Consider the following 27,037-nt stretch of genomic DNA (forward strand, 5'->3'; position numbering starts at 1 on the left):
AATTCCCCAAGTATAGAGTTTTGATGAAGAGTCACAAAATGTACAGATACCTGTAACTGACACTCAGACCAAGGAATAGAACATTTCAGGCCCTGGAACCAGCCCCACAGAGGAACCACTGTCCTGACATCTAACACCATCTGTGAACCTGACTTCGGTGAAATCATGTGTACTTGCATCTGGCCTCTTACTGAAAAGGTGTGAGATGGGGGAGCCAGGCGTGTTACCGTGTATATAGCACTGCCCCTTCTTAATGCTGCCGACCAGCACTTCTCAGCCTCCGCACTGCTGGCACCTGGCTTCTACCTACCCGGCCCCCCTCCCACCCCTGCAGTGGGACACTCCAAAATGTCTCCAGGCAAGGCCAAGTGTCCCCTGGGGGCGGAACTGGGGCCCCAGTGAGAACCACTGCTGTGTGTGGGGTTGTCCAGGTAGTCAGCAAACTGGGGTCCCATTTTTGTACAGCTCCTTAGCTAAGAACGGTTCTTAAGGGAATTCCTGGTGGTCTGCACCTTCACTGCCGAGGGCGCAGGTTCAACCCCTGGTCAGGGAACTAAGATCCCACTGGGTGGGGTTGTGGGGAGGAACGGTTCTTCAATTTTTAAAGGGTCGTTAAGAAAGAAAACAGAATGCGAAGAACATGCCACAGAGACCACATGGCCCACGAAGCTGAGAATATTTACTATCTGTCCCTCTCCAGAAAGTTTGCTGACCCCTGCAGGGATATATCACAATGTGTTTATTTATTTAATCTCTGGTTGGTGGGCATTTGGGAGGGTTTCCAGGTTTGGGGGCTGTTATAAACAAGGCTGCTGTGTGCCTTCATGTGCATGTCTCTGGGTGAGCAAATGTGTGCATTTGGTTGTGTACACGCATCCGTAGTAGAAACTGCCAAATGGTTGTCCACAGCAGTTGGCCCCATTCGTGCCCCCCTAGCACCATGCTCGGCAGAGATGTTCCCTCTGGGTATCCTGGTCGCCCGGGCAGGTGTGGAGAACACCCTGTGTGGTTTTGAAGAATTAAAACAATTTTTAATTGTGGTCAAATACACATCATATAAAATTTGCTTTCTTGACCGTTTTTGAGTGTACGGCTCCGTACTGTGAAGTATACCCACACTGTTGGGCAAAAGCCCTGTGGTTTTTTGTTTTTTGGGTAAATATACCTGAGCAAATTTTATTTTACTAGATTTCTTTCTTCATCTACTGAGATAATGTATTTTCTGCTAATTAACAGAATCTGTTAATTAGTCTGTTAATGTGGGGCTTAAGATTTTTAAATGATGGAGGAATTCCCTGGCGGTCCAGTGGTTAGGACTCCATGCTTTCACTGCCGAGGGCCCGGATTTGATCTCTGGTCGGGGAACTAAGATCCCACAAGCCAAGTGATGCAGCCAAAAAAAAAAAAAAAAAGATTTTAAAATGATGAATGATCTTTGAAAAGCCCTGTGGTTTTAATTGGCATCTCTCAATGGCTAATGACGAGCATCCCCTGTCACTGCGCTACTCTCCTTAGTGAGGCCCCTACGAGGGGGTGGGTCACATCTCAGAGTGACTGGTAAGCCCCAGGGGTGCCTGTGTGGGAGATGGCAGGGCGGCTGGGCCCACCCACTTACTGCTTCTTGGTGGCAGGGAGGAAGCCCACCATCTCCATGGCCTGCTTGAGTCTTTCAAAGTCATGCTTGAGGTCCTCCCCATCTTCAATCTTCAAGTTATGCTGAAAAACAAAGTCGGCAGTGCTCTGGGTACTTCTGGGCTGGTGAGGGTGGTGTGCGAGGATGATTTTGGCTGGAACTGATGGGGTCTGGCCCAGGACGTGGGGAATGAATGGGGTCCTTTATGCCGCCCCCCCTCTGGGCCTCCTTGGAGTCGGTTTGGGGGCTAGAGAGGGCCAAGGCGGAAGGCCTCTGACCTCCCAGCAGTGCGTAAAGAGCCCGTGGGGAACAGAGGCTGCATTTGTGGTTGGGTCTTGGGGCTGTTTACCTGGTTGAGGTAGAAATAATCTTCAGGTTGCTTGAGCTGAAATTCCTGACGCTCTTCCTCGCTGACGCCAAGTAACAAATAATAAAACACATGGTAGTTCCTGTAGGTCAAAATTAGGAGAAAAAAGTTGTTTTTGGAGGCCGAGTGACAGCTACTCTTCAAACCACTACTAATATTGCTTTGGAGACCAGGCCAGGGAGGAAACAGCAGCTCAACTATGTACAAATTTGAGACAACAAGTCGATTCTTATAATATCTTAAGAAAAAAAAAAAAAAAAAACCCCAAAATCAAACCAGGAGCTTCTCCAGCGAGTAGATTCCTCAGGCGGTGGGCATATGTCTTGCTCACTAGTGGATCAGAGATGCTTCTAATCTAACCACATTCTGGCAGACATCTGAGCACCTACTCCAGTAAAAGCCCCGGGGAGGCACAAGAAGGTGGCAAAGCTCACGCTCCCAGGAGATCCGCCATGGCCTCCTGTAGATTTCCCCCATCTCAGGACATCTGCTTCTCTCCTTCATAGGGAAGAAGGCAGATGTGATGGATCACCAAGGGAATATCCCCCTACCTCTCATCCTTCTCTTGAGAGACCAGGCGAGACTTTTCAAGCAGGTACTTTTCGACAACAGCTCTGTCATCAAGAGGAAAAAGAAGGACAAGTGTTACACGTTAATACTGTTTCCTTGAAGAACAAGAGTGATTTGTTACCATGGAAAAGCCAGCTGCAGATTAACATCCCTGGACCCATGGTAAACACATGGACCTAAAGGTAATCACCTTGAGTGTGGTAAACAAGCAACCTAAATGTTGAAAATCTTACTCTAAAGGTAAATACGATCATCATAAATGTGCCTCGCCCTACGACTACCATCTATAAAAATAAGGAACCTGGGCTGGCCACTTCTGCCCTCCAGACCAGATTTGGGATGACAGCTGTATGGAAGCCCAACCTGGCATCATGCAGGATGCCCCACAGGTGGCAGGAATTGAAACAATTGGACACATGTGCCCACTAATAACACTGGAAGGTCGAACCCTGCTCCCACCATCTCCCCAGCCATGAAATGTTTCTCTAATTGAAAATTGAAATACAAGATAATGGATTCACTTTTCTATTCTTTTTGAAACAACTTTATTGATGATTGATACACGATAAACTGTACATACTCAAAGCACGCAACGGGATGAGTTTTGACTGGGTCCTTTTACGTAATTTTCAAAAATAGCTTTATTAGGCATAATTGATGCACAGTAGAGTTACAGTGTGTGACTGGATGAGTTGTGACACATGCAAATCCCTGTGAGTCCCCCACCATGACCAAGATAGTGAACACATCCATCACCCTAAGAAGTCTCTGTGGGCCCTTTGTCATTTCTCTCTGCCACCCACCCCCAAGCAGCCACTGACCAACCCCTAAAGATTAGTTTGGATTTTCTAGAATTAAAAAAAAATAGGGGATTTCCCTGGTGGTCCAGTGATTAGGACTCCGTGCTCCTAATGCAGGGGGCCCAGGTTCGATCCCTGGTCAGGGAACTAAGATCCCACATACCACAACTAAGCCCTCGCACCACAACTACTGAGCCCGTGCACCACAACTAGAGAAGCCTGCGTGCGCAACAAAGAACAAGCACAGCCAAAAAAAAAAAAAAAAAAAAAAGACTCATTTAGTATGTACAGTACAGCTGACCCTTGACTAATACAGGTTTGAACTGTGGGTCTGCTTATACGTGGATTTTTTCAATAGTAAATGCTACAGTCCTACGTGATCTGAAGTTGGTTCAATCCATGGATGTGGAACCAGATACGTAGGAACCATGGATTTGGAGGAACCTCAGATACAGAGGACCCACTCTAAGTAATCTTTGGATTTTCGACTAACCCCTGCATTGTTCAAGGGTTAACCGAATATTGTATCTGCTTACTTTTACTCAACCCAGTGATTCTGAGATTCAGCCACATTGTAGCGTGTATCAGAACTTCATTCTTTTTTTTTTTTTTTTTTTTGCGGTACGCAGGCCTCTCACTGTTGTGGCCTCTCCCGTTGTGGAGCACAGGCTCCGGACGCGCAGGCTCAGCGGCCATGCCTCACGGGCCCAGCCGCTCCGCGGCATGTGGGATCTTCCCAGACTGGGGCACGAACCTGTGTCCCCTGCATCGGCAGGGAGACTCCCAACCACTGCGCCACCAGGGAAGCCCAGAACTTCATTCTTTTTTATGGCTGAATAATAGTCTGCACGTACAGACACAACACATTTTGCTTATCTGTTTATCAGTTGATGGACATCTGAAGGACCTGGGTCCATGAGGCTATGTGGGCTCTGGGGCAGGAATAAGGCATGTCTGCGGCCACATCCTCAATGCTAACAGAGACATCTGGAGATGTCTGTTGGACATCGGATGTCATGTTGGAGATCTACTATGAGGTTCTAGGCACTGTTTTGCAGGGATTCAATGACCTGGACTTAAATGTCCCCAGGGATGGGCACTGTGGCTCCCACCAATGGATTGGATGAGGTGCTAAAAATTGGGAGAGGCCACATGTTGCTTGGGACCCCACAGGAGGGAGGTGGCCTGGCAGGGACCTGAGCCTGGCAGTGGCCCTGTCTCTCATGGGATCTACTATCACCACGTGTGTGAGCTGTACAGGTCTGCAGGTCACCCTCATCTGAAACCATCTTGTTACACAGAAGAGGAAGCTGGTGCCCGAGGGGTGGCAGGGTCGGGCCCCTGGTCCAGGGCCTGCTGGATGCTGCCAGCCTCTCTCACAGGATGGCAGTCTTCTGTCTGCAGCCTTGCACAGACACATGCACACACACAACCTGCATGGGTGGGTTTCCAAGGGCTTAGCCTGTGCTGTCTCTTCTTTCAAACCCGTATTTTCTTCCATTCCTTCCACTGGCCAGTAACTTGTAGTTCTCAGCAGTTTGTTTTCCTGGGGGAGGAGGCTGCGTCTGCTCCTAGACTCGCGTTTTCATCTCAGTCTGTAGCCGATTCCCTCTACTGTGTCGGCATATGGGGGAGGACAGCGACCTCTCAGGGGCACCGAGCTGTCATTTGACTGGCCCTAGCCCCTCCCCTTTGCTGATCATTCTGGGAGCCTAGGCCCCTAAGGGGGTCTTGAGGGAGCCAGGGATCCCGCTGGCACTGAGCCCTTGAGACCACAGGAAGACGAGGCCTTGCAAATTGGGGAACTGGGGGAAGACTTGGACTGCCCCTGACCCTTGGCCTCAGCGGGAAGTGGCATCGAGAAGTGTCACCTGCCCAAAAGCAGAACCGGGTCTGGGCCTGCTCCTCGTGAGCTGGCGGCAGCTGCTCCCTGGACAGGAAGTGTACCTCCCTCCTCGGAGTGTGGGCAGGCTACAGTCAAGGGCCGAGGCAGGACTTCCTTTCCTGAATCTGAGGTCATAGATAGGACTCTGAAGCTGGTCTATGAGATCCAGCCACCAAGGGCCACAGTGGCCCTGAGCCTGACAGGAGCTGAGGTGGGACAGGGTGGCCACTTAGCTGAGGGCCAGCCCTGCTGGTGTGCTGGATCGAATGGTGGCCCCCAGAAGACATGTCTACCTGGAACATGTGACTGTGACTGTGATAAAAGGTCTTTGCAGGTATAATTCAGTGAAGGATCTGGAGATCAGATCTTCCTTCATGGTCCAGATGGGCCCTAAATCCAAGGACAAGTGCCCCAAAAGACAGAATAGGAGATCACAGAGAGACTCAGGGGAGAAGACCACGTGAAGACAGAGGCAGAGATTGGGGTGATGCGGCCACAAGCCAAGGATGCCTGGAGCCCCCAGAAGCTGGAAGAGACCAGGAGGGATCCACCCCTAGAGCCTCTGGAGGGAGCGTGGCCCTGCCCACACCTTGATCTTGGACTTCTGACCTCCAGAACTGTAAGAGAATAAACTATTGTTTTGAGCGAATCGGTCTGTGGTACTTTGTTCCAGCAGCCACAGGACATGAAATGGAGAACGCAGGAAGGAGCGATCAGGGCGGAGAAGGCGGGGAGCGCTGCCCACTGGCAGCAAAGGCTCTGGCTTCTGGCCTGCAGAGCCAGCCTGGGACCTAGGAAAACATGTGCAGCCTTTTGATGTCTCTGCTCCCAAGGAGCCACTGGAACTAAAGAAACAGTTTGTTTCTGTGTCCTCTACCCAGTAAGATACGCTGGGCTTTTCCTGCTGGTCAGAGGCTCTGCAATGTGGCAGATACAACTGTGCAAAATATGGACCCATGGGAGAAAAGCAGATTTAAAATAAGGCGTGAGGGGGAACTCCCTGGTGGTCCAGTGGTCAGGACTCAGCGCTTTCACTGCCAGGGCCCGGGTTCAACCCTGGTCGGGGAACTAAGATCCTGAAAGCCACGCAGCACAGCATAGAGTACATTAGAGTAGACTAGAATAGAATAAAATAAAATAAAATGAGTGAGGGTCTTTGTGGAGAAAGGGCTGAAACCTGCGGGGCAGGTGGGAACAGGTGGGTGGCTCCGCCCATGCAGATGCCAAGCTGGGCCCAGCAGTAGTCGGGAAGGGACCACTGGACAGCCCATGGGGGGCTGAGGCCCACTTCCAAGTGTCCTTGAGGGATAAGGGGCCAGAGCAGATGCTGCGTTTATTGAGAGTATCTCTCTTGCACTACTGCCCATCAGAGCCTGGGCAGTAGGAAAAAGGAAAGAAGCCAGAGGCTGAAGGATTTGGGAAAATAACATTTCTGTCCTCGTCTTGAACAGGCACCATCAACTGAAATGATCGTCAGGTTTAGATGTACAGAAGAACCTGGACACTTTGAAGTCCCGGAGGACCTCTCCCTTCCTGAAACACCGGTGCCTTCTCACAGCCTCCAGGGGCCTGTTGCTTGGGTCTCCCCACGTCTAACATTTAAGGCTTCTTATCCTGCTGCTCAGAACATCACCTGGAGCCTTCGCAAATCCCACTGCCACTGCAGACCCTCACATCAGAATGCGGAGGGGGTGGGTTCCTTCGAGTCACCAGGCAATGGACTGTGCCGAAAAGCCTTTTTTTTTCCCACTGTGAAATAGTTTTATTGGCTCATAAGACCTTTGCATGTTAGAAAAATATCCAAAACCCTATGCAGTATTAAATCACAATTACATTTTTTTAACTACTTGAAACTACCCAGAATATAATTTTTTTTAAGAAAAAAAAATCCTATAGTATTAAATTCTGAAATGACATTATGACAAAATAGATAATTCCTTGTAACATTAACTCATTGCATAAAGCTGCCAGATATTTTCATTAGTATAACCATTGCACAGAGTGCAAATGGACACAATTTCTTTCTTTCTTTCTTTTTTTGGAACACAATTTCAACATTACACATTTAGTTGAATTTAACTGTGCCCTTACCTAAGGAACTCACATTTCTGGCACAAAATGTAGACCTGTTTTAACTTCCACCAGGCAGTCAACTTCACAATCCGGTTACCACCTATGGACTCATCCACCTACTCATCCATCTGTCCATCCAAATCCATCAATCTACCCACCATCCTCTCATGAATCTACCCATCTACCAATGAGTCCATCCATCCATCCATGCAACTATTCATCCGTCCACCCACCCATGAATCTACCCATCCATCCATCCATTCATGAATCTACCCACCCATCCATCCATCAATCTATCCATTTTTCCACCCATCCATCCATCCACCCACCCACCCATGAATCCATCCATCAATCTACATACCCTCCCTCTCACCCACCCACCTCCTTTGAGTACTTCCCTGGACAACTGCCTCATTTTGCTACCCAGCATCACATCTCCTTCTAGCTAAAGGGGCACATTTGGCAAATGCCAGAGTCCACATCAACTCTCCCTGTGGCATCCTTAGACCCACTGAATTAGAAACATCAAGACCAGGGCACCTGTGGCGTGCCCTTGCCTGTTCTTGGCAAACTCTATCATGCTAGGACCTCTAGCTCATTATACTTACTCCGTGGGAGCCTGGGCCCACGGGGCTGTCCTGGGGAAGGTAGGGTTGGTTACGAAGGTGCCGCCCCTCCCCCACCCACACTCCCACCTCGACCCACCGCTCAGACTTTCACATCAACGACTGAAAATCACACTTGCTTCCCTGTACGATTCACAAATGCCTGCCAGCCCACGATTTCAGCACCCAGCTCTCTGCTGGCTCAGTCCTGGCACCCCGCCGCAGGGAAGCTCAGGACCTCAGACCGAGGGCTGAGTGCACAGCCCGGGTGGCTACAGACTCACCCTCTCACGATGCCGCTCTCCAGGTAGTTGACCTGGATGAATTTCCCAAATCGGCTGGAATTGTTGTTGTGAGCCGTTTTAGCATTCCCGAAAGCCTGGGAGGAAAACAAAAGCAGGTTTTCAGGTTGTGAGGATGAAGTTTCTACAGGCCTCAGCCTGGAGCCTGGGGGCTCCCTGGAAGTCACGCAGAGACTCCAGGTGAGACCTGGAGAACAGAAAGGTAGGTAGCCCCAGCGCATCCCACGGGCTTACTCTTTATCTCTGTGTTTGAGGGTGTGGGAGGTGTTCAAGTTTTAAGTCCTGGACATTAGAAATGCCAATCGTCAGAATTCTTTTTCAGTAATAACTGTTCATGTAGCAAACTCCGGCCTGTGGGCCAAATCCAGTCCACTGCATGTTTTTGTATTGCCTGTCAGCCAAGAGTGCTTTTTACATTTGTAAATGGTTTCCAAAAAACCCCCCCGAAAACCCAAAAAAACCAAAAAACCCCAAGATGAGTAATATTCCCTGCCATGTAAAAATCCTATTCCCATGTCAGCATCCATAAATGAAGTGTGTTGGCACACAGTCAGGACCGTTCATTTACTGATTGTCCACAACTGCTTTTGTGCTGTGATGGCAGGGTAGCTGTGACAGAGACCATCTGGCCTGCAAAGTCGAAAATATTTATTATCCAGAATATTTACTTCCAGAAGGAGTTTGCTAGGCCCCGGGTTGATACGGGCTCCAGTCTGGACACCTGCAGTGTGAGGGAGCAGACGTGGGGACAGGTCCCAGGCTGGAGGGGTCCTGCAATTCCATGGGATGACAAGCTGGTTCACTGCAAATTTTTTTTTTAAAAAATTGGGGTAAAACTGGCATAACATAAAACTAAGTTTTTAAAAGTGAACACTTCAGTGACATTTAGTACATTCACAATGTTGTGCAACCATCACCTCTATCTAGTTCCAGAATATTTCCATCACCCCAAAAGGAGACCTGTCCCCATGAGCAGTCACTCCCCCACTTCCCTCCCCCAGCCCCTGGTAACCACGAATCTGCTTTCTGTCTCTGGATTTGCCTGTTCTGGACATTTCACATAAGTGAGGGCATACACTAGGTGGCCTTTTGCGTCCAGCTTCTTTCCCTCAGCCTGATGTTTTCGGGGTTCAACCACACTGTGGTGAGAATCAGGGCTTCATTCCCAGTTTGTAGAGGAAAGTATAGTGCTCAGAGCACTGCATAGTGCTCAGAGCCTGTGGCTTGGTGAAGTCCCCATGGGGTCTCCCATGTGACCACCATCCAGATTACAACAGAGAACACCCTCTGTCCACCACGAAGGTTCCTGGGGTACCTCCTTTCCACATGGTACCCAGACAGGGAGAACAGCCAGGGAGAGGGTGTAGTGGAGCCTTGGGGGGCACTCAGGGCAGGAAAGGTATCTGGGGAGTGGGGTTCCCTGTTTTGGGGGAGTGAGAGGCCAGTATAAGAGGTGGTGGTGAGGCCAGGCAGAGGAAGGGAAGAGGCAGAGATGGCATAGGGGGGTGACACCCTGAAGTCACACGCGAAAAGGGAAGCTTGGCAGAAACGAAAAAGGTGTCAGGCTCACACTGTCCCCGTTTGAGGAGGCTGAGCCGGGCAGAGGAGGTTGGAGGGAGGAAGGCTGCAGCTGGAAAAAGGTGGGAAGGCTACTGCCAAGGTCTGCTATGGGATATGTGTGTGTGGGGTGGGGGACAAGGGCAGGGTACAAGAGAGGTGGCCAGGCTCTCAGGGGAGCCAGGAACAGGGAGACACCGAGAGGAGCCGGGATTTTCTTGAAACCCTCATTCTGCAGGGGGGATGGATGCAGGTCCCTCACTGATCAGAGCTTCTGGTGCGACCGCCTGAAGGCAGAAGCCCCATAAAAAAAGCATCTGCTGGAAGGCCTGGGGTACTTCCTCGGAAAATGGTTCCATTCAGCAGAGCTTGCGATCAGGGCTGAGGCCCCCCAGTTGGGCCCACGCGCCTGTCACGCTCTTGGCTGATCAGGTCACAGGATGAGTGACTTCCTGCTCGGCTGCCCCTGGGGCTCCAGACCCCCGAAACGGGCCTCGCTGTAAAACCTGAACCAACCGCCAAGTTGCCAAGCAGGGGAGTGACAGAGGAGGCGGCGGCCCCAGAGAGGCAACCCGGCCCCGATTGCAAAGGGGGTACCTTCAGGGTGGGGTTGGGGGAGCCCTTTGAGGGGGGGGTCTCCACCTGGCCTGGCAGAGCAGAACCGAGCTTGAGAAGGTGCTTTCTGGAGTCAGACAGCAGCCACAGAGACCACACCCCCTCCTCTTCTTCACAGCATCCCGATGTGTGTGACCGAGCTATAGGCCAGTTGCTGGGGGCCAGGCCACGGTCTGCCCTGTTCTCCTGACCTCAGCACTGCTGACACTTGGGGTGGGATCCTTTTCTGGGGTGGGGCCGTTGTTCTGTGCACTGTAGGGTGTTGAGCAGCATCCCTGGTCTCCACCCACCAGATGCCGGTAGCATCTGGGACAACGCAGAACATCCCCAGAGAGAGCTGAATTGCCCGAGTTGAGAAGCACTGCTGTGTACAGATGGAGGTAAAAGGGGTTTGCAGGGTTGGGTTGTCTGGGGCTCCCTCCTGTCATGAGGGTCCCCATGTGCACTGCAGGCGTTGATGGGCTCCCTGGCGAAGAAAACTGTCTTTCCAGGTTTAACCTCCTGTTCCCTCTAAGTTCAGCTTTTAAAGGGGTAAAGCCCATCGGGTAAAGCCACAGCTCTGAGAAAAGCAGACAGCAGATCTGTCTCCTCCTTTCCTTCCAGACCCTGCAGGGTGGTGTCTGAGCTGAGGACAGACCTGCTTTGTGGTAAAATGAGCTCCCACGAGCGAGCATGCCAAGTCCTGCCTGTCCTAACTTCAAACAGATGGCAGAGGGGTGCCCGACACCGAGTGGGCTCCCTCCAGGGGCAAGTCCTAAGTCCCTGCAGTGCCTGTGTTCAGGGCCTCCGCAGAGACAGCCCAGAAATGCACATTTGCATCCAGAAGAGCCACAGTGGTCCCTTCTGAACTCGGGACAAGTCTCTGTGGCGATTTCTAAGGAAACAACCAGGCCTGGCGTCCTGGGGATAAGAGGGAATGTCCTCGGGATGTGAGGGCCCACCATCTCTCTGGTTCTGCGATTACCAGCACGGGGCCTAGTGACCTCATGCGTCTGGTATGCGGTCTCAACACACTGCGACTTTTCAAAGCTGATCTAAAAATATCCGGTTGGTGCTATTATACGTCCCTTAGAGGAGGAGGAAATGCTGGCCTGGCACCCGAAGCCAGGGGAGCTATTGTGTAGCTGTTCCCGGGGCCGTGCACTGCCTCCAAGCATAAGGGTGGCTGGTGTGCCCGGTGGATCATGTGGGGTTGGGGATGGACGGAAGAGATGAAGCAGGACCTGGGGGCCAGCAGTGATGTGATATGATCTGGCACTGGGGCAGGCGTGGCCACATGCTCATGCTGTCTTCCCATCACGTCAGACGATCCACGGCTCTGGCAAAACGCTATTCGAGAAAGGCCTCTACTTTCTTTGAAATGCTTTTTTTCCCCTTTTATAATATAAAAGACATGTTTCTAATATAAGCTGTACACTTGGAAGAAAAGATAGAACCATGCTAAAAGTTTACCTAACGAAAGGAAAAAACCATAAAGAGATGACCCATTAATTCAACCCCACCCCCAAGCACGGTTTCTAGGTAAAATGAACGAAGCAGCTGTACCCCGACTTCCTCAGATCGTGTGCCCCCTCCAGGTGCCCCCCACCCCCGGATGCCAAGAGCCAGGGGATGTCTGGCTGTCTTCTAACCGCCTCTGTCTTTGAGGTTCTTCTTTGGGGAGACTGAAAAAGCTTTTTTAAATCAAAGACATCCAGGGTTGGGGACTTCCCTGGTGGTCCAGTGGTTAAGAATCCATCTTCCAATGCAGGCGACACCGGTTCAATCCCTGGTCGGGGAACTAAGATCCCATGTGCAGTGGGGCAACTAAGCCTGCGCGCCAGAACTAGAGAGAAGTCCATGCACCTCAATGAAGCGAAGAGCTTGTGCACCACAACGAAAGATTCCGTGCACCGCAACTAAGAACCAACAGAGCAAAAAAAAAAAAAAAAAAAAAAAAAAAGACATCCAGGGTTGAGCAGCCTACATAGCCAGAAATTTCTAGACAGTGCATTTTCTATCTAAACAGGATGGCTCTTCCCTCTGTTGGAATGCGCAATAAATATTTTAGGAAGAACGGCGATATAACATCAAAGAATGACCTGTGGTGTATACCAGTCCCACGCCAGGAGTGCTGCGGGCTTGTGACTCTTTTCTTTGCTCGAATTCCTCTAAGGGACAGACCTGCCTTCCCCATTTCCGATGAGGAAACTGAGGGACAGAGGTCAACGGACCTCCCCGAAGTCTGCCCCGACTCCCAACCCACACCATGCCTGTAGCCGCTCAGTCCCTGGTCCAGGCTGGTTCTCAGAGCTGGGAGCCAGGTGAGCAGGCCTGAGACTTTTCGGGGTGTCTGCCTGCCCCGGCAGCCCAGCAGGCGGATTCCCGAGCCTTGAGTTCACACCTGGTCTCTTGTGCATCCCACATGAAAACCGGACAAGCCTTGAGACGGACTGCATTAGGCAAACGGTGTTTTGCTTTCAGGTTTCAAAACTGAAAAGCCCCATTGAATGAGCTCACCAAGGCAAACGTGCTTGCTATCTCCTGTGTTGACAGTTGACCCCAGAGTAGGGGTTTCCCTGGAGAGAAGTCCCTCAGCCTCACCTTGCAGGGTGGTGGTCCTTCCAGCCAGGCGGAGGTGGCCTGAACTGGGATAACTCCTTTGCCCTCAGATACACCCGCAGCTGTCCTCACTTGCTGCGGTGGTTTCGTCTTGGTTGTGGGGTTGGCCTTCTGTTTTCCTGATCTAGCTGCAGGGACCTCCCTTCCCAAGTGTGTGGTGCTTTTGTACATGTGGTTTCATTCATTCACTTGACAACAATGTATTGGTTGGCTGCCGTTGTGTCTGACACCGTTCTAGACTCAGAGAGCCCCCTCCCTGGTGGTGCTCCGACAGGGACGCCCCCTCCACGTCCACCTTGGCCATGGCTCAGATGTCACCACCTCCCGACACCCTGGAGGCTGCCCACTGCCTCTCATGACCTTGACACTACCCCTCCCCCTGCGATGCCACATCTGGGCAGAGCCTCTGTTCCCCACCCCGGGACCACAAGCCATGCCATACAGGACTTCCGAATCTCTTGTGTCCAGGCAAGGCCAGAGAGGAGTGACCACTGTTGCCAGGAAAGGCTGCGAATGGTAAGAGAACACTAGCAAATATTAGGCCACTGTGAAGCCTAAAAATGGGGCTGAAAGGGAGACTGTCTCCCGCTCATTGGCCTGCAGGAGCCCTCTTGTTCCAGCCCTGGGTGTGGGTGCAGAAAGGCAACACCCGAGGGTGACTGGGAACCAGCCCTGGCACGGCAGCCCCACCGCTGGAACTCGGGTTATTTTATTTTCCCAAGTGCTCTCCAAGTTCCAGGCGTACCTTTCTACGTGAAACAGCACTCAGCCCATGCCCAGATCGTGTCCATTTGGGGACACAGGTGACTGTCGGACCTGCAGGAGGAGAGCTGGGAGGCGTCCCATGGCCCGTGGACCGAGGCGCCCTGGAGATCTGCTCTGCTGTGTCTGCTGAGCAAACATCCCTGGGGCATCCAGTCAGGCTGGGGCTTTCCTGTGTGGAAATGCCAGGAAAATAACCCCCAGGTGTGTGCGGGGTGGAGGGCTACTTCTGGTGAGAATCCCAGGAGAACAGCTCTGCATCGGCAGGGGATTCGGACAAATTAGTTCACTGCTCTTGAGTTTCAAGTTCCTCTCCTGTAAAATGAAGGGGTAAACCCGTCTTCTCAGGTTGAGGACGAAACGGGACCATCTGTGTGAACCAGGGGCGGGCCAACTTGTTCCATGAAGGGCCAGCTAATAAATATTTGGGGCTCTGCTGCAACAACTCAACTGCGCGAAGCAGCCACAGACAACCCGTACATGAATGGACGTGGCCATGGGGAGGACACCTACATGATGCCCAGGATGGGGGGAATGCGGGGTGGGTGGCAGGCTTAGACATTGACCTCTACCGGGGTCAGCAAATTACGGCCAGCCACCTGTTTCTGTGTGGTCTGTGAGCTAAGAATGGTTGTCACATTTTTATACGCTTGAAAAAAAAATCAAAAGAATATGTCACAACACATGAAAGTGATATGAAATTCAACTTGCAGCCACCATGAATAAAGTTCTGTTGGTGCACAGCCATGTCTGTTTATGGATGGTCTGTGTCTGCTTTTGGACTATGGCAGAGTTGAGTTGTGGTGGTGAAGACTGGTCCAGCAGAGCTGACAATACTGACCCTTGGGCCCTTTACAGGGTAGGTGTGCCAGCGACAGTTCTAGAGGCTCTCGGTTAAACGTCCCCTTCTCCCAAAGGGGGCCAGGGCAGTGCTGGGGCCGGGAGAAGACTCCAACACTCAGACATGCAAGGTGAGCAGGACAGGGTGTGAGTGTTGCCTGGGCTGACTGGTCTACCCCCAAAGCACAGTAGGGACACAGAGAAGCAGGACCAGGAAGCATGGAAGGCAGAATGGGCCAGTGGAGTCACAGGCTCAGAGGGGCTGTGTGGAGAGACAGAAGAGCTCCCTGGGAGCTGGGAGTGGAGCGGGTGGGAGGTGGGGATGGGAGAAGCATGGCTGATGTGATTTCCACAGAGCTGCTGTGCAGAGAACAGATGGAGGGAGATGGATCCAGGGAGGGTGAGGACAAGGATGACGGTGGGAAGCGGGTGGCGATGATGGTGGTGAGAGGCGGTGGTTGTGGGGAGGAAGATGGGACCCCCGACCCCCTGCCAGCCCATGTAGGTGATAGCTGCAGGCTCAGTGGGCCTGTGGATGCCGGGCAGGAAGTGGAGGAATCACCCCCAACCTCATGGCTCCCCAAATCACAGATGAGGAAGTGGAAACTTTCCAGGGCCTGGCTGACATCCAGCCTTAGCCCGGGTTCTGTTCTCTTCCTGTTGCCCATGGGGCTTGGGACACCTGGCAGGTTGGATGGACAGACAGACGGGTGGATAGAGGCACGTAGAGAGCTGAGTGTTGACAGGACATAAGACTCACCCCATCTCCGTGCCCCCAGTTTGTAACAGGCTCTGTTACTCTTATCTGGAAGGGCACTGACTGTCGGCCACAGATGGACAGAAACGCTGAAAACAAGGGCTCCTGGGGCCAGAACAAGGCCCTTTGAAATGGACAGATTCCTACCAGGGGCTGAAGTTTCATGGTAAACTGTGCCGTGGAGTGAGTGGCAGGGAGGTGGGGTGATCGAATCTTAGAAAAAAAAGAAAAAAGAAATCAAGTATGAAACAAGTTATTGTATCTCATACTTCACTGAATTTTGGTTTAGGTTATAAATGAAACCACGTGTAGATCACAGAAAGAATAAAGAACAAATTAAGCTTGGATGGGGGAGGGTCTTGCTTGGTTCTTACTGTACCAAAAATATTTGAGGGATTCATCAAGATCCCTGAGGGCTCATCTTATCCATTTGATACCCAAGTCATTCTCTTTGGGGTTTACTTGGTTCTTTTTCTCAGGTTTTAGAGTTGGGAAATTAATTTGTTTACTTTCATTTGTTCATATTTATGGATATAAAGTGTTTACGGCTACAAATTGTCCTCTCATTACTGTTTTAAACACATCTCATGGATTCTGATAATACACAGTTTTGGTCACTGATTTTCAGAAAATCCATAATTTTGGTTTTTAACTTCCCCTTCATCCAAGACTTAACAGAAGGCTAGTTTTTCTTAAAAACATTTTTTTTTCCATATGGAAGGGCTTTAAAAAAATTAATTTCTAGTTTTGTTTTTTTTTTACGGTACGCCGGCCTCTCACTGTTGGGGCCTCTCCCGTTGCGGAGTACAGGCTCTGGATGCGCAGGCTCAGCGGCCATGGCTCACGGGCCCAGCCGCTCCGTGGCATGTGGGATCTTCCCGGACCGGGGCACAAACCCGTGTCCCCTGCATCGGCAGGCGGACTCTCAATCACTGCGCCACCAGGGAAGCCCTCATTTCTAGTTTTATTGCATTGTTAAGAGCACTGACTGTAATATTTCCCATTTTGGAAATTCTAGATGCTTTCTCTGTGACCTGATATAGGGATGAGTTTTGTGAACATTCCATGAATACTTAAGACTTATTCTCGTACTGGAGTGAAGGGTTTGCAACACGGCCACAAGATCTGCCTAAATGTGTGGTTTGGGCATCTTACATCCCTGCTTATTTGCTGTCCACTCAACGAGCCTTATGTTATGTGTTTGTAACTATTTCTCCCAGTATCTTTTATAATTTCTGCTTTGTAAAAGCAGCTGCTGTGTTGTATGATGCATAGATGTTGACAACTATTATACCTTGAGAGTAAATTGAGGATTTTGGCATTATGATGAATCTTCTTCATCATGCGATGTTCAGAGGCCTGAGCTCTCCTTTTTACACGTCACAATTGCAGCTGTGTTCTATCCTGTTTCTATCTGCCTGATACATCTGTGCCTGTCTCTTTACTTTTAGCTTCCTAAACTACTTTGGTTTAGTTGTGTCTTGTTCATAAAGCATGGAGGTGAACTTTGCTTTGTGAGCCAAGCTGAAAATTCTCTCTGTTTAGGCAGAATGAACCTGTTTAGATTTAGCAACACGATGGACTCGTTCCCTTCTGAAATTCAGGCTTCCATCACTAGCTCTCTTCCCCATCTGCTGCTTGTGAGTGTGGCTGAGTAACTATAAGTCAGAGCAATTCTCCAGGTCACTTTTGATGACTTCCTGAAATCATGCACATTTTGCAAGGTTTTTCAACCTCACTTTGCAACTGATTTGGTTTGCATTTGTGTGGTGGGATGCATCTGGGAGAGAGGACCCACTAGGCCCGGCGGACTGGAAGGAGCCATACTTAGGCTGAGCCAAGTGGGGAGTGTGATTGGAGGGCTTGTTCCATAAGTGGCGGCTCATTGTGGAAGGTTTCACTTTAGGATGATGTTTGTTTCCCTACACAAATCCCAAACTGTATGGTGCTGATGATGAGAACAGCAAGGACTTCTGATACTTTCCATGCAGCAAAACTAAGCATTGGCATATGTGAGGAGAGTGGAGCTTCCAGGGGTGGGCTGGAGGGACAGTCTGTGGTCTCCAGAGCTGTCTCCACCCTCCCTACAGGTGCTGTAGCCTCTCTCCAAACTCTTGGGGAGAGGGATGCCCCTTGGGGCCCCAGGTTCCCCTTGGGCCCACCCTCCATACCTGGGGTGAGCAAACCTGTCATCCTGGGGCTCCCCTGCTTACAACAGTGGGGAAGGAGAGTCAGAATTGTCAAGATTCCCCCACCCCCCACCATGAGTCACCACTACCTTGCTGCTCTGGTAGGTTACGGTGAGAGAGAGAAAAGGTTGAGAATCCAAGTATGAGCTTTGGGGACTTGTTAAAGATACAGACTTGGGCCTCAACCCAGACTTGCAGAATTTCTGGAAAGGCTAAGGAGTCAAAATTCCTAAACCAGAGCCTGAGGCTATTCTGATTCCTGGAAGGGTGAGAACTACTGCCCTAGGGTTTATTATGAGAATGAAGTATCTCTAGGGAGAAATAAAGCAAGAGGATGTCTACTTACACCCCTCCCTTCTTCTTGAACACCTGGAGTAGGGGTCTTGATAGTCAAGAGTGGGACGGAGCAAAGAGCTTCGTGCTCAGTATACTTAGTTTAATTAGACAGCTTTCCTCACGCTTAGCCCCAAGAGACAGGAAACTTTCATATTCCAGGATTTCATCGAGATCAGCCACTCCCCACCAGTACCCCAACCCCAGATGGGTCCAATTCACATCCTGACTGCCACTTGGTAGCCTTGTCCAGCCAGGCACTGTAAGGTGGAGGGGAGAGGGAGAAGAAATCAGGCCCCTGTGATGATGAAGGAACAGGCGCAGGAAGAAAAATCATTGTCCAGAGCCACCTCTCAGCTGTGATTCCTCATAGCCCCAAGAACCAAGGGATTATCTGGGAAACTGGGCTCAGTGGCTTGGCCCCAGTCCCGACAAGAGGTTGTGCTTTGTTCTGATGCAGGCCCGGCTGGGAAGCCAGTACCGTGGACACCACCCCGGCTGCTGGACACTGTCACCTGTACACACCAGCGGGGCCACCAGCTGGAGCCCGGGCAGTGGCAGGAAATATTTCAGAGGAAGAGACAACAGGATATGGTGATAGCGAGTATGCAGGCGATAGAGGAAAGCACCAAAGACCAGTGGTGATGGCTCAGCCGACCGAAATGGAAAAGTAGGAGAGGGCAGAGGTGTGTGGGGTCAAAGTTCAGTTTGCCAGGACCTTACCTGAGATTTGCATCTCATGGATGTGGTGGGATTTTGTCTAAGTGTGTGTGTATGTGTGTGTGTGTCTGTGTTGGCAGGGGGGTCCACAGACTATGCCCCACAGGCCAAATCTGGCTTGATACCTTTCTTTTCTTTAATAACTTTTTAATTTTAGCACAGTTTTAGATTTACAGGAAACTTCTAAGAATATTACAGAGAACTCCCAAGTACCCCACACTCAGTTTCCCCTACTGTTAATATTATGGTGGCACATTTGTCACAACGAACAAATGAACCAATATTGACTGATATATTATTATTAAACTAAGTTAGCATTTCATTCGGATGTCCTCATTTCCCCGCCTAATGTCCCTTTTCTGTCCCAGGATCCCACGTTACATTCAGTCCTCACATCTCCTTGACAAACCTGGCTTCACGCCAGGTTTCTTGGACTCGTTTTTTGAGACCTTGACAGTTTTAAGGAGGACAGGTTGAGTATACTGTAAAATGTCCTTCAATCTGGGTATCTTTGATGCTTCTCTCCCACTGCCTGTTTTTGCAAATAAAGTTTTACTGGCAAACGACCCCACCCGTTTATGTATTGCTTTTGCTCTACGATGCAGAGTGAGTAGCTGCGAGCGAAGTAGTGACAGAGACTGCGTGGCACTAAAATCTGGAAATGCTAATTAATGTGGCCTTTTACAGAAACAGTTTGCAGATCCCTGGTATAAACTACTATGTCAGGGCTTAAGCTTAAACTGCTTGATCCAGGATACACTCCACGGGAGCAGCCACTGCAAACCCGCTCTGGCCAATTTTATTGTCACTCAACCTTGGGGAAGGGTTTTGCCAATTAGCATAATGAATGTTCCACTTCAACATTCATGGGTGGAACTGGTGATGTTCAAGACAAGTGGCTGGATGGAACATTCTGGAGGCACTTCCCACACTTGCTTGAGAAATTCCACCTAAGGGGGCCTGTTCCGTAGGGACGGGGCTCAGGTCTGACTTCAAGCCAGTCCCACATCTTGCTGCTGGATCAGGGGCTGGGGTGAGGCCCTGGGAGATGGAGCTCAGGTACCCCTGGGGCCACCCCAGAGGCCAGAGCTGATAGGACCAGCTCTAGCATGGCTGGGCTCCTGTCTGCCCATTGCAAGATAGATGGGAAGGAATCCGAGGGGTGGATGTCATGGCACTTGACGGGGAGCGTTCCAGATGTGTACAGCCCGCTCTGCATTTCTGTTTTAATTGTGCTAAAATTCATATAACATAAAATTCACCATTTTAACGTACGATTCAGTGGCATTTGACATGTTCGCTATGTTGTGCAACTGTCACCTCTATCAAGTTCCAGAACATTTCATCACCCCAAAAGGAAACGCTGTCCCCCAGAGCAGCCACTCCCCATCCCCCCTCCTCCAGCCCCTGGCAACCACTAATCTGCTTTCTGTCTCCTTGGATTTGCCTGTTCCGGACACTTCATGTAGATGGGATCATAAATATGTGGGCTTTTGTGTCTGGCTTCTTTCACTCCATGTAACATTTTCGAGGTTCATCCACGTTGTAGCGTGTGTCAGTGTTTCATTCCTCTTTATGGCTGAGTGATCTCCATTGTATCCACTCTTTGAAAAGGGGCAGTAGGGGAAATGGCCAGGCCTGCCTTGGTGGGTTACTCCATCTTCCTTGGGTCTGGGGAAGTCACGGCTGGTGCCGACCTGAGTCCAGGAGGGTCACTGGGTCCAAAGGCCCTTTGATGTCCCCAGTGCTCTGGCGTAAAATGCTTCCAGTCACCTCTTTCAGGTGGATGCGATCTTCCCTCCGACCTTCCATCACAGGCCTGCCCCAGCCTTCGCTTCTCTTGTCGGGGGGCCTCTCCTTGGCATCTCCCTGCTTTATGGGGCAGCTCTGGAACGGGTGCAGAAGGCTGCCCATGCACAGGAGGGCTGGATCCCCATGAGGTGTCCCCCGCAACCTCAGCATTGCCAGGACCTCATCCCAGGGCGCACTTACTCCCTGCTCTGTCATAGCTGAAATCTGGGGCTGCTAAGCTAGACTAGCTCCTGCAGGAAACAAATGGGCCCTGAACACCAAAGAGCCCCTCAGAGCCTCAGGGTGTGGTGCAGGGAGCCACACTGTGCTGGTTCTGTGCTAGGACTCTGATGGCCTCGTGACCTTCTGGAGCTCTCCTCTGCCTCTCCCAGGAGGCTTCGGGGTGGCCTTTAGATGATGACACAGGCGGGTGCAGCATGTGTAAAGGCCCTGGGGCAGGAGAGATCAGCAGGCAGAGCAGAGAGGTCAACTTGCTGTAGGTCACATAGCACATGTACTGCTGAGTCGGGCTTCCCGGCAGAGGTGGCTCTTGGCCCAGAGGATCTGGAGGTGGTAAATTCCAAGGCGAGGGACACAGTCACATGCTGAGGGGAAAGAACTGGTCCAGGCACTTTGGCAGAACTGGAGAAGTTCCCTCTGGGGCTGCAGGTCCTTGTAATCTTCTTTCTCCCCCTCCCCACAATCTCACCAATATTCACACCTCCAATAAGCAGCTCTGTCCCTGCAGTGGCACCTGGATCCACACAGCTCCCTGCAGACTCTGTCCAGAGTCCCAGGCCTGATTTTCAACTGTACATCCTGAAGGCCCCTAAACTAGAGCGGGTTTCTTGGCCTTAGCACTACTGGCATTTGGGGACGTACCATCCTTTGCAGAGGGGCTGTTCTGTGCACCGTAGGATGTTGAGCAGCATCCTTGGCCAACCAAAAAAACATCTCCAGACGTTTCCAAATGTCCCCTGATGGCAGAATCACCACTGGCTAAGAACCGAGCGTAATTCAAAAAGATACACGCACCCCTACGTCCATAGAAGCACTATTCACAATAGCCAAAACCTGGAAACAACCTAAATGTCCATTGACAGATGAATGGATAAAGAAGATGTGGTACATATACACAATGGAATACTACTCAGCCATAAAGAGGAAAAAATAATGCCATTTGCAGCAACATGGATGCAACTAGAGATTATCATACTAAGTGAAGTAAGTCAGAAACAGAAAGAGAAATACCATATGATATCACTTATATGTGGAATCTAAAATATAGCACAAATGAACCTGTCTACAAAACAGAAACAGACTCACAGACATAAAGAACAGACTTGTGGTTGCCAAGGGGGAGGGGGGTGGGGGAGGGAAAGGCTGGGAGTTTGGGATTAGCAGATGTAAACTATTATATACAGGATGGATAAACAACAAGGTCCTACTGTAGAGCACAGGGAACTATATTCAGTATCCTGTGATAAACCATAATGGAAAAGAATATGAAAAAAAAGAACGTCTGTATGTGTATAACTGAGTCACTTTGCTGCTGTACAGCAGAGATTGGCACAGCATTGTAAATCAACTACACTTCAATTAAAAAAAAAATTTTTTTTTAATTGGCTGCCCTGGAGATCCCTGGCCCCTCAGGAAGGGCTAAGTGGAAGTGTGTAAATACTCACAGGTTGCTGTGACTTACTCTCTATTAGAGGGGTGAGGATACCATCTAGCGTGTCCTGATAGCTCACATCATGGAAGGCTTTGGGTCCGGGCGCCTGACCACTGCCAGCAGGTGGCCATTTTCCCCTCCACCCAGGAGGAGCCGGTCTACAGCCATGAGCTGGGGTCGCAGGGCTGGTCAGTGGCTGGGCGGTTGACCGAGAGCCTTGGGCTTGACCCCCCGGCCTTTCCAAAAGACAGATCACTTCTGGGCCTCAGGTAACTGAGGTCTTGCTGGGCCTGGCCTCGGGAACTGGCTGCGGCCAGCAGCGGCTGAATGACACAGAAGGAAACTTCCAGAGGGAAACTCCCCAGTGATGCTGGGGACAGGGCCCTGAAGCCACTCCATCCTAGATAATCGCTAGGAAACAAACAGGCTGCCAGGCCCTGTGGTCACTCGATGCCCGGCTGCATCCCTGCCCCAAACAGCGAGGCAGATGTACCTGATAGATGATGGACGGACATCCCCACCCACCACCCAGCCCTGGTGCAGCAAAGTGCCCAGAATATTCTGAAAGGGCGGTGGCCATGGCAGGGGTGTCCTGGGCCCGGAGCTATGCTTTGCCTTTTAATCAACTCTTTTTGCAAATTCCAAGGAAGCCTTTCTGGTTGCTTAAAATACACCCGCAATTCCACTCTTCTCTTAGATGCAATGTTCCCAAAAATATAACTTCCACTTTGGTCTAAAATAGCCTTAGATTACTGCAATGCGTTAGGGCTCTGCCCTTTTAGGCAGCAGGCCAGAAAGGCAGTCTCGCGGGTCTGCAGGGCACGGGAGGGGCAGAGAATGCCGGTGGGCCACGGCTTCCAGGTGGCCGTCCCCTCCCTAACGCTTCCAGGGTCCCCTTGATCAAAGGCCTAGGCACTCATGGCTGTAGGGCACCCTGATCCTCTCCACACCCCCAAAGACAACCTCTTACCCTTCTGTACCCCCATCCTGCTCTGGTGTGGCCCTACTTCTCAGCTGGGCAGTCTCTGGGCTGTCTGTCACTCTGCCCCCATTCCCTCCTTCCGATCCACGTGGCTCCTTGTAGCGGCTCCCACCATTTTCCACATCTTGTAACATCCTTGTGGTGAGCTGGGAACACCCATGCCTGCTAATACGTACTAAGCACCAGGGCTGGCAACATAGCCACCCCAACCCCAGGCTACGAGAAGCTTGTCCTAATGCTCATCTCTCTGGCTGAATTATCCCTCTGCCGTGAGCTCCAGCGCATCCTCCTGGGCACACATCTGGCACCCCAGATGGTGGCTTCCTCCAGGGGTGCAGCGGCCCTGAATGTGCACCTCTGGCCTGGCCCCATCAGCCCCAGAGAGTTCATGCTGCCTCTCCTGGCAGCTTGTGGAGGGAGGGTCCAGGGGTTGCGGGGGGGAGGGTGGGTCCGGGAGGCATTGGGGTCTTGCTTGGTGTCCTCGTCCTGCTGTGCCCCGGCAGACCGTGTTGCCCTGCAGGCAGGATGCAGGTGGTCTTAGGGCCCAGGGTGCGGCTGGAAACCCTCAGAGGGCCCCTCCTGGATATGTGAGATCGGGAGGGGCCCACACACAGCTCCCACTACCCCCAGCCAGAGCTCAAACACCCTGGCTGCACAAGCGCTCCCAGCTGCCTGTGGAACACAGAGCGCTCGAGCAGGTGAGGGAGAGCTGAAAGGTGAACTTATGAGATGAACTTCTGGGACATCTACATCCAAGTCCTTCTTTTCTGACCCCTCAAGACCGCTTTCAGACTCCCCTGTAGATAGATGTATATTTATGAATATATGAATACACATGTGGCACAGACCAACGCAGAAAATTTGAGCTGGTGACAGGAGTCATCTGCAACGAGGGTGGGAACCTGGTTTCCTTATGTTTGGGAAGGGAGAGCAGAGCAGAAGACAGAAGGGTGCACAGAGAAAGTAACTGGAATGTTCTAGCATGTTCCATGTGCACAAAGTACAAGGGGTCGGCAAACCTTCCCTGTAATGTGCCAGGGGTTCAATATTTTTGGCTCTGGGGACCATACAGTGTCTCTGTCACAACTGCCCCACTCTGCCTTGAGAGCCACCACAGACAATATGTAAATGAGCAGGCGTGGCTGAGTACTAATAAAACCTTATGTGTAGAAACAAGCAGATTTAACCTGTGGGCTGTAGTGGGCCAATCCCTGGTACACGCAAAAAGAAATTATACTTCAAATAGGAGAAAAGATACTAAAAATATGAACCGTTATCTGAACAAAGCAAAGCAAAGCACCAAGGTGCAACCAAAAGCTATAACAAAATAATGGCACAGTTTTACAAAAGTGCGGCGGCACTTTGCTCCCCCGCAGCAAAAACCACCATGGCAGCCCTGGTTTGTTTCCTGTCGGGGAGACACTTAAAGAAGAGCTGAACCACAGTCAGCACCTGGCGTGAGGTTCAGAAAGTCACCCTGCAGGAGGACAGGGGTGGAGGGGATGACAAAATTGCAGTGCATAGGAACCAGCACGGACTGCACCCAAAATCCACATGACATTCGCCTTTCATGACGTTCGCCTGCAAGAAAACCCACAGGTAGTGTGTGACTTCTCAGCTCTGGGGGTCACCACGTGAGTGACTGCGTTTTTTTTTTGTTTTTTTTTTTGTATTGATGAGCAGCTTTTCGAATAACACTTGAAGACTTCGCCCCAAGTGCGCTTGGAAGACCAAACTTGGATGGAAAACCTGACCCTTGCATCCGAACATGCTTTGTTTTTGGTGAGAAAGACGTGAGGTTTCTGGTGGTGGGTGGGCAGTGGCCGTTCTCCTGGCTGTGGCTGGTCACAGGGCAGGAAAAAGCACCAGCCACCCGTTCCCGGAAACGAAGCAGATCGCCAGCCAGAAACTGCATCCCCACCCGCCAGCCACCCCTTGTTAAGCTGGTGAGACAGAACTGAGCACAGCTGGTTGATGTGTAAGTACAATAGCACGATTTTAACCCCCAAATTTGAACCTATTTGGGTACAGGACATCTGTAACACTGAAATCATTCTTCACCTGCAGTCGGCCTAAAAATTCTTTTCAACTGGGGTGATTCTGCCCCTCAGGGGACACTTGGTGAAGTCTGGGGACATTTATAATTGTCCTGACTGAGAGAGGGGGTGCTACTGGCATCTGGTGGGTGGAGGCCAGGGATGCTGCTTAACACCCCACAGTGCACGGGACGGCCCCCACCCCAGAGAAGGATCTGGGCCCAGGTGTCAGCAGCGCGGAAGCACAGCCTTAGCCCCTCTGTGTTTCTGTCTGCAAGGCCTGAAGCTGACCCCACGCGAGGCCTCATTCACCCTGTCATCCTCTGTGGGATCGGCCCTCCTGCTGTCCCCCTCCTACCCTGGATTCCAGCCTCAGCTCTTGCCCTCCCTCGGGCTGCTCTGCCAACCCAGGGCCCCCCAACGACTTCCCCAAACATCCTGGGGAAGCCACTCAGGGCACAGAAGCAGCCAGAAATTCGATTCCTCCCTCCCTGCAGCTGCCCTGGTGGGACAACCCTCCAAGGCTCTCAGTGATCAGCCTCCAGGCCCCGGGGCATCCTCTCCTCCATCCTTGCCTGTCTCCCTCTAATGCTCATTCCCCCGGGAGCCCACCGTGGCCTGGCTCTCACTCCCCTCCTTCCCCTGCATAGATTGTTGACTCTGATGTTCACAGTGCCGACCTTCCAGCCACCCAGCCTCGAGGACAGCCCAGGTCCAGCTGAGCCTTGACCACTGGCTGGGGGTCGGGGGATGTCTGGCTGGCACATCTCTCCCTGGAGCGCCCCATGCTGCTGCCCCAGACTCTCCCGAGCCAAATCCCGCTGCCTCCCCACCCAGCTGCCTGCTGACGCCCGACTTTCCCATCAACAGACCAGAGAAACACCCCAAAACGCAAAGCAGATACGATCTGGGCCTCTGAGGCCCTAGGACCCTGGAGACAGACAGACAGACAAGACCCAGATAAAGGCTCTCAGCCCAGATACCCTCTTGCTGTGAATGCCCCGGCCCCCTTTGTGGGTTGGGAGTGGGGGTAGGGGTGCGACATCAGTAACTTCCCTCCTTCTGACCTGATCCTGAGCCTCCTCCCTGCCGGGGCCCATGCCCCCCAAAATGGTCCCCAGAGGCTTGTCCGTGGCCCCGTGCCCTTTTCTCAACATTCACTCCTCCTGGCAAACTTACCTCCTCCCATATCTAATGAGCAAGGCCGGGAGGTGCCCCAGCTCGCCGCTTGCTCCTGCGTGACTGGACAACCTCTAAGGCCTGACAAGGCTGGGGTCAAGGGGGTCTTTGTGCTGTCAGCGCATCCCTGGGATGAAGCACCCCAGACCACAGTCCCTGCAAGCGTCCGGGGGGCAGATCCCGACAGCGCTGTGCAGGCAGCTCTGAGCCCGCCTCCTCCTCCCCCCTGGACTCTGTCTGCTCTGATCTGATACCTCGACTCGGGGAGCCCGCTCTGCTTTCGGAGGCTTCGGGTGGCTTGTGCCACACATTCACTTCTCACTGCTCCCGAACGCCAGCCCCCTTCTGGCCACCAGCCTCTTCGCAGGTGTGGCAGCCTCATGTAGATGGAGGACACAGATGGACGGACCCAGGTGTGTCTGCCCGCCCCCAGCCAGCCCTTGGCACGCCCGGGAAGCCCGCACACCCGGAGCAGCCTGCTGGCCAGGGCTCCGCTCTCCTCCCCGGCTCGGCTCAGTTCAGCCCAAGTCTCCAGTGGGATCACCTCCACTTCCGCCCCACACCCTCCACCCCTCCCGTTGTTGATGGAGGGGGACACTGATTGGGGGACGCTGGCCTTGCTGGGGCAGGGAGGGGGTCAGGACTGAGGAGAAAACTCAACTGCAGAGTCAGCCATACAAAGGATTGAAATCCTGAGAAAACTGGTGAGAGGTAAAAAAAAAAATGTGGTCTTATCCATACAGTGGACTATTAGCCAGAAGAAGGAAT

The 27,037-nt window shown here is 51.7% G+C and overlaps 1 protein-coding gene across 1 annotated transcript in view; it reads right to left on the minus strand.

The window, feature by feature from the left end:
* Positions 1–27,037, minus strand: part of MYO9B (myosin IXB) — a gene marked incomplete at its 5' end in the record, with an annotated part of 71,498 nt that overhangs the window by 37,829 nt on the left and 6,632 nt on the right. Inside the window, 4 exons of the mRNA XM_079703080.1 lie at positions 1,616–1,716; positions 1,983–2,082; positions 2,552–2,614; positions 8,218–8,312. Of these exons, the coding sequence (XP_079559206.1) occupies positions 1,616–1,716; positions 1,983–2,082; positions 2,552–2,614; positions 8,218–8,312 (359 nt within the window). The remainder of the gene's footprint in view (positions 1–1,615; positions 1,717–1,982; positions 2,083–2,551; positions 2,615–8,217; positions 8,313–27,037) is intronic.

Source organism: Hyperoodon ampullatus (assembly GCF_949752795.1).
Source record: "Hyperoodon ampullatus genome assembly, chromosome: 4".
Classification (NCBI taxonomy): domain Eukaryota; kingdom Metazoa; phylum Chordata; class Mammalia; order Artiodactyla; family Ziphiidae; genus Hyperoodon; species Hyperoodon ampullatus.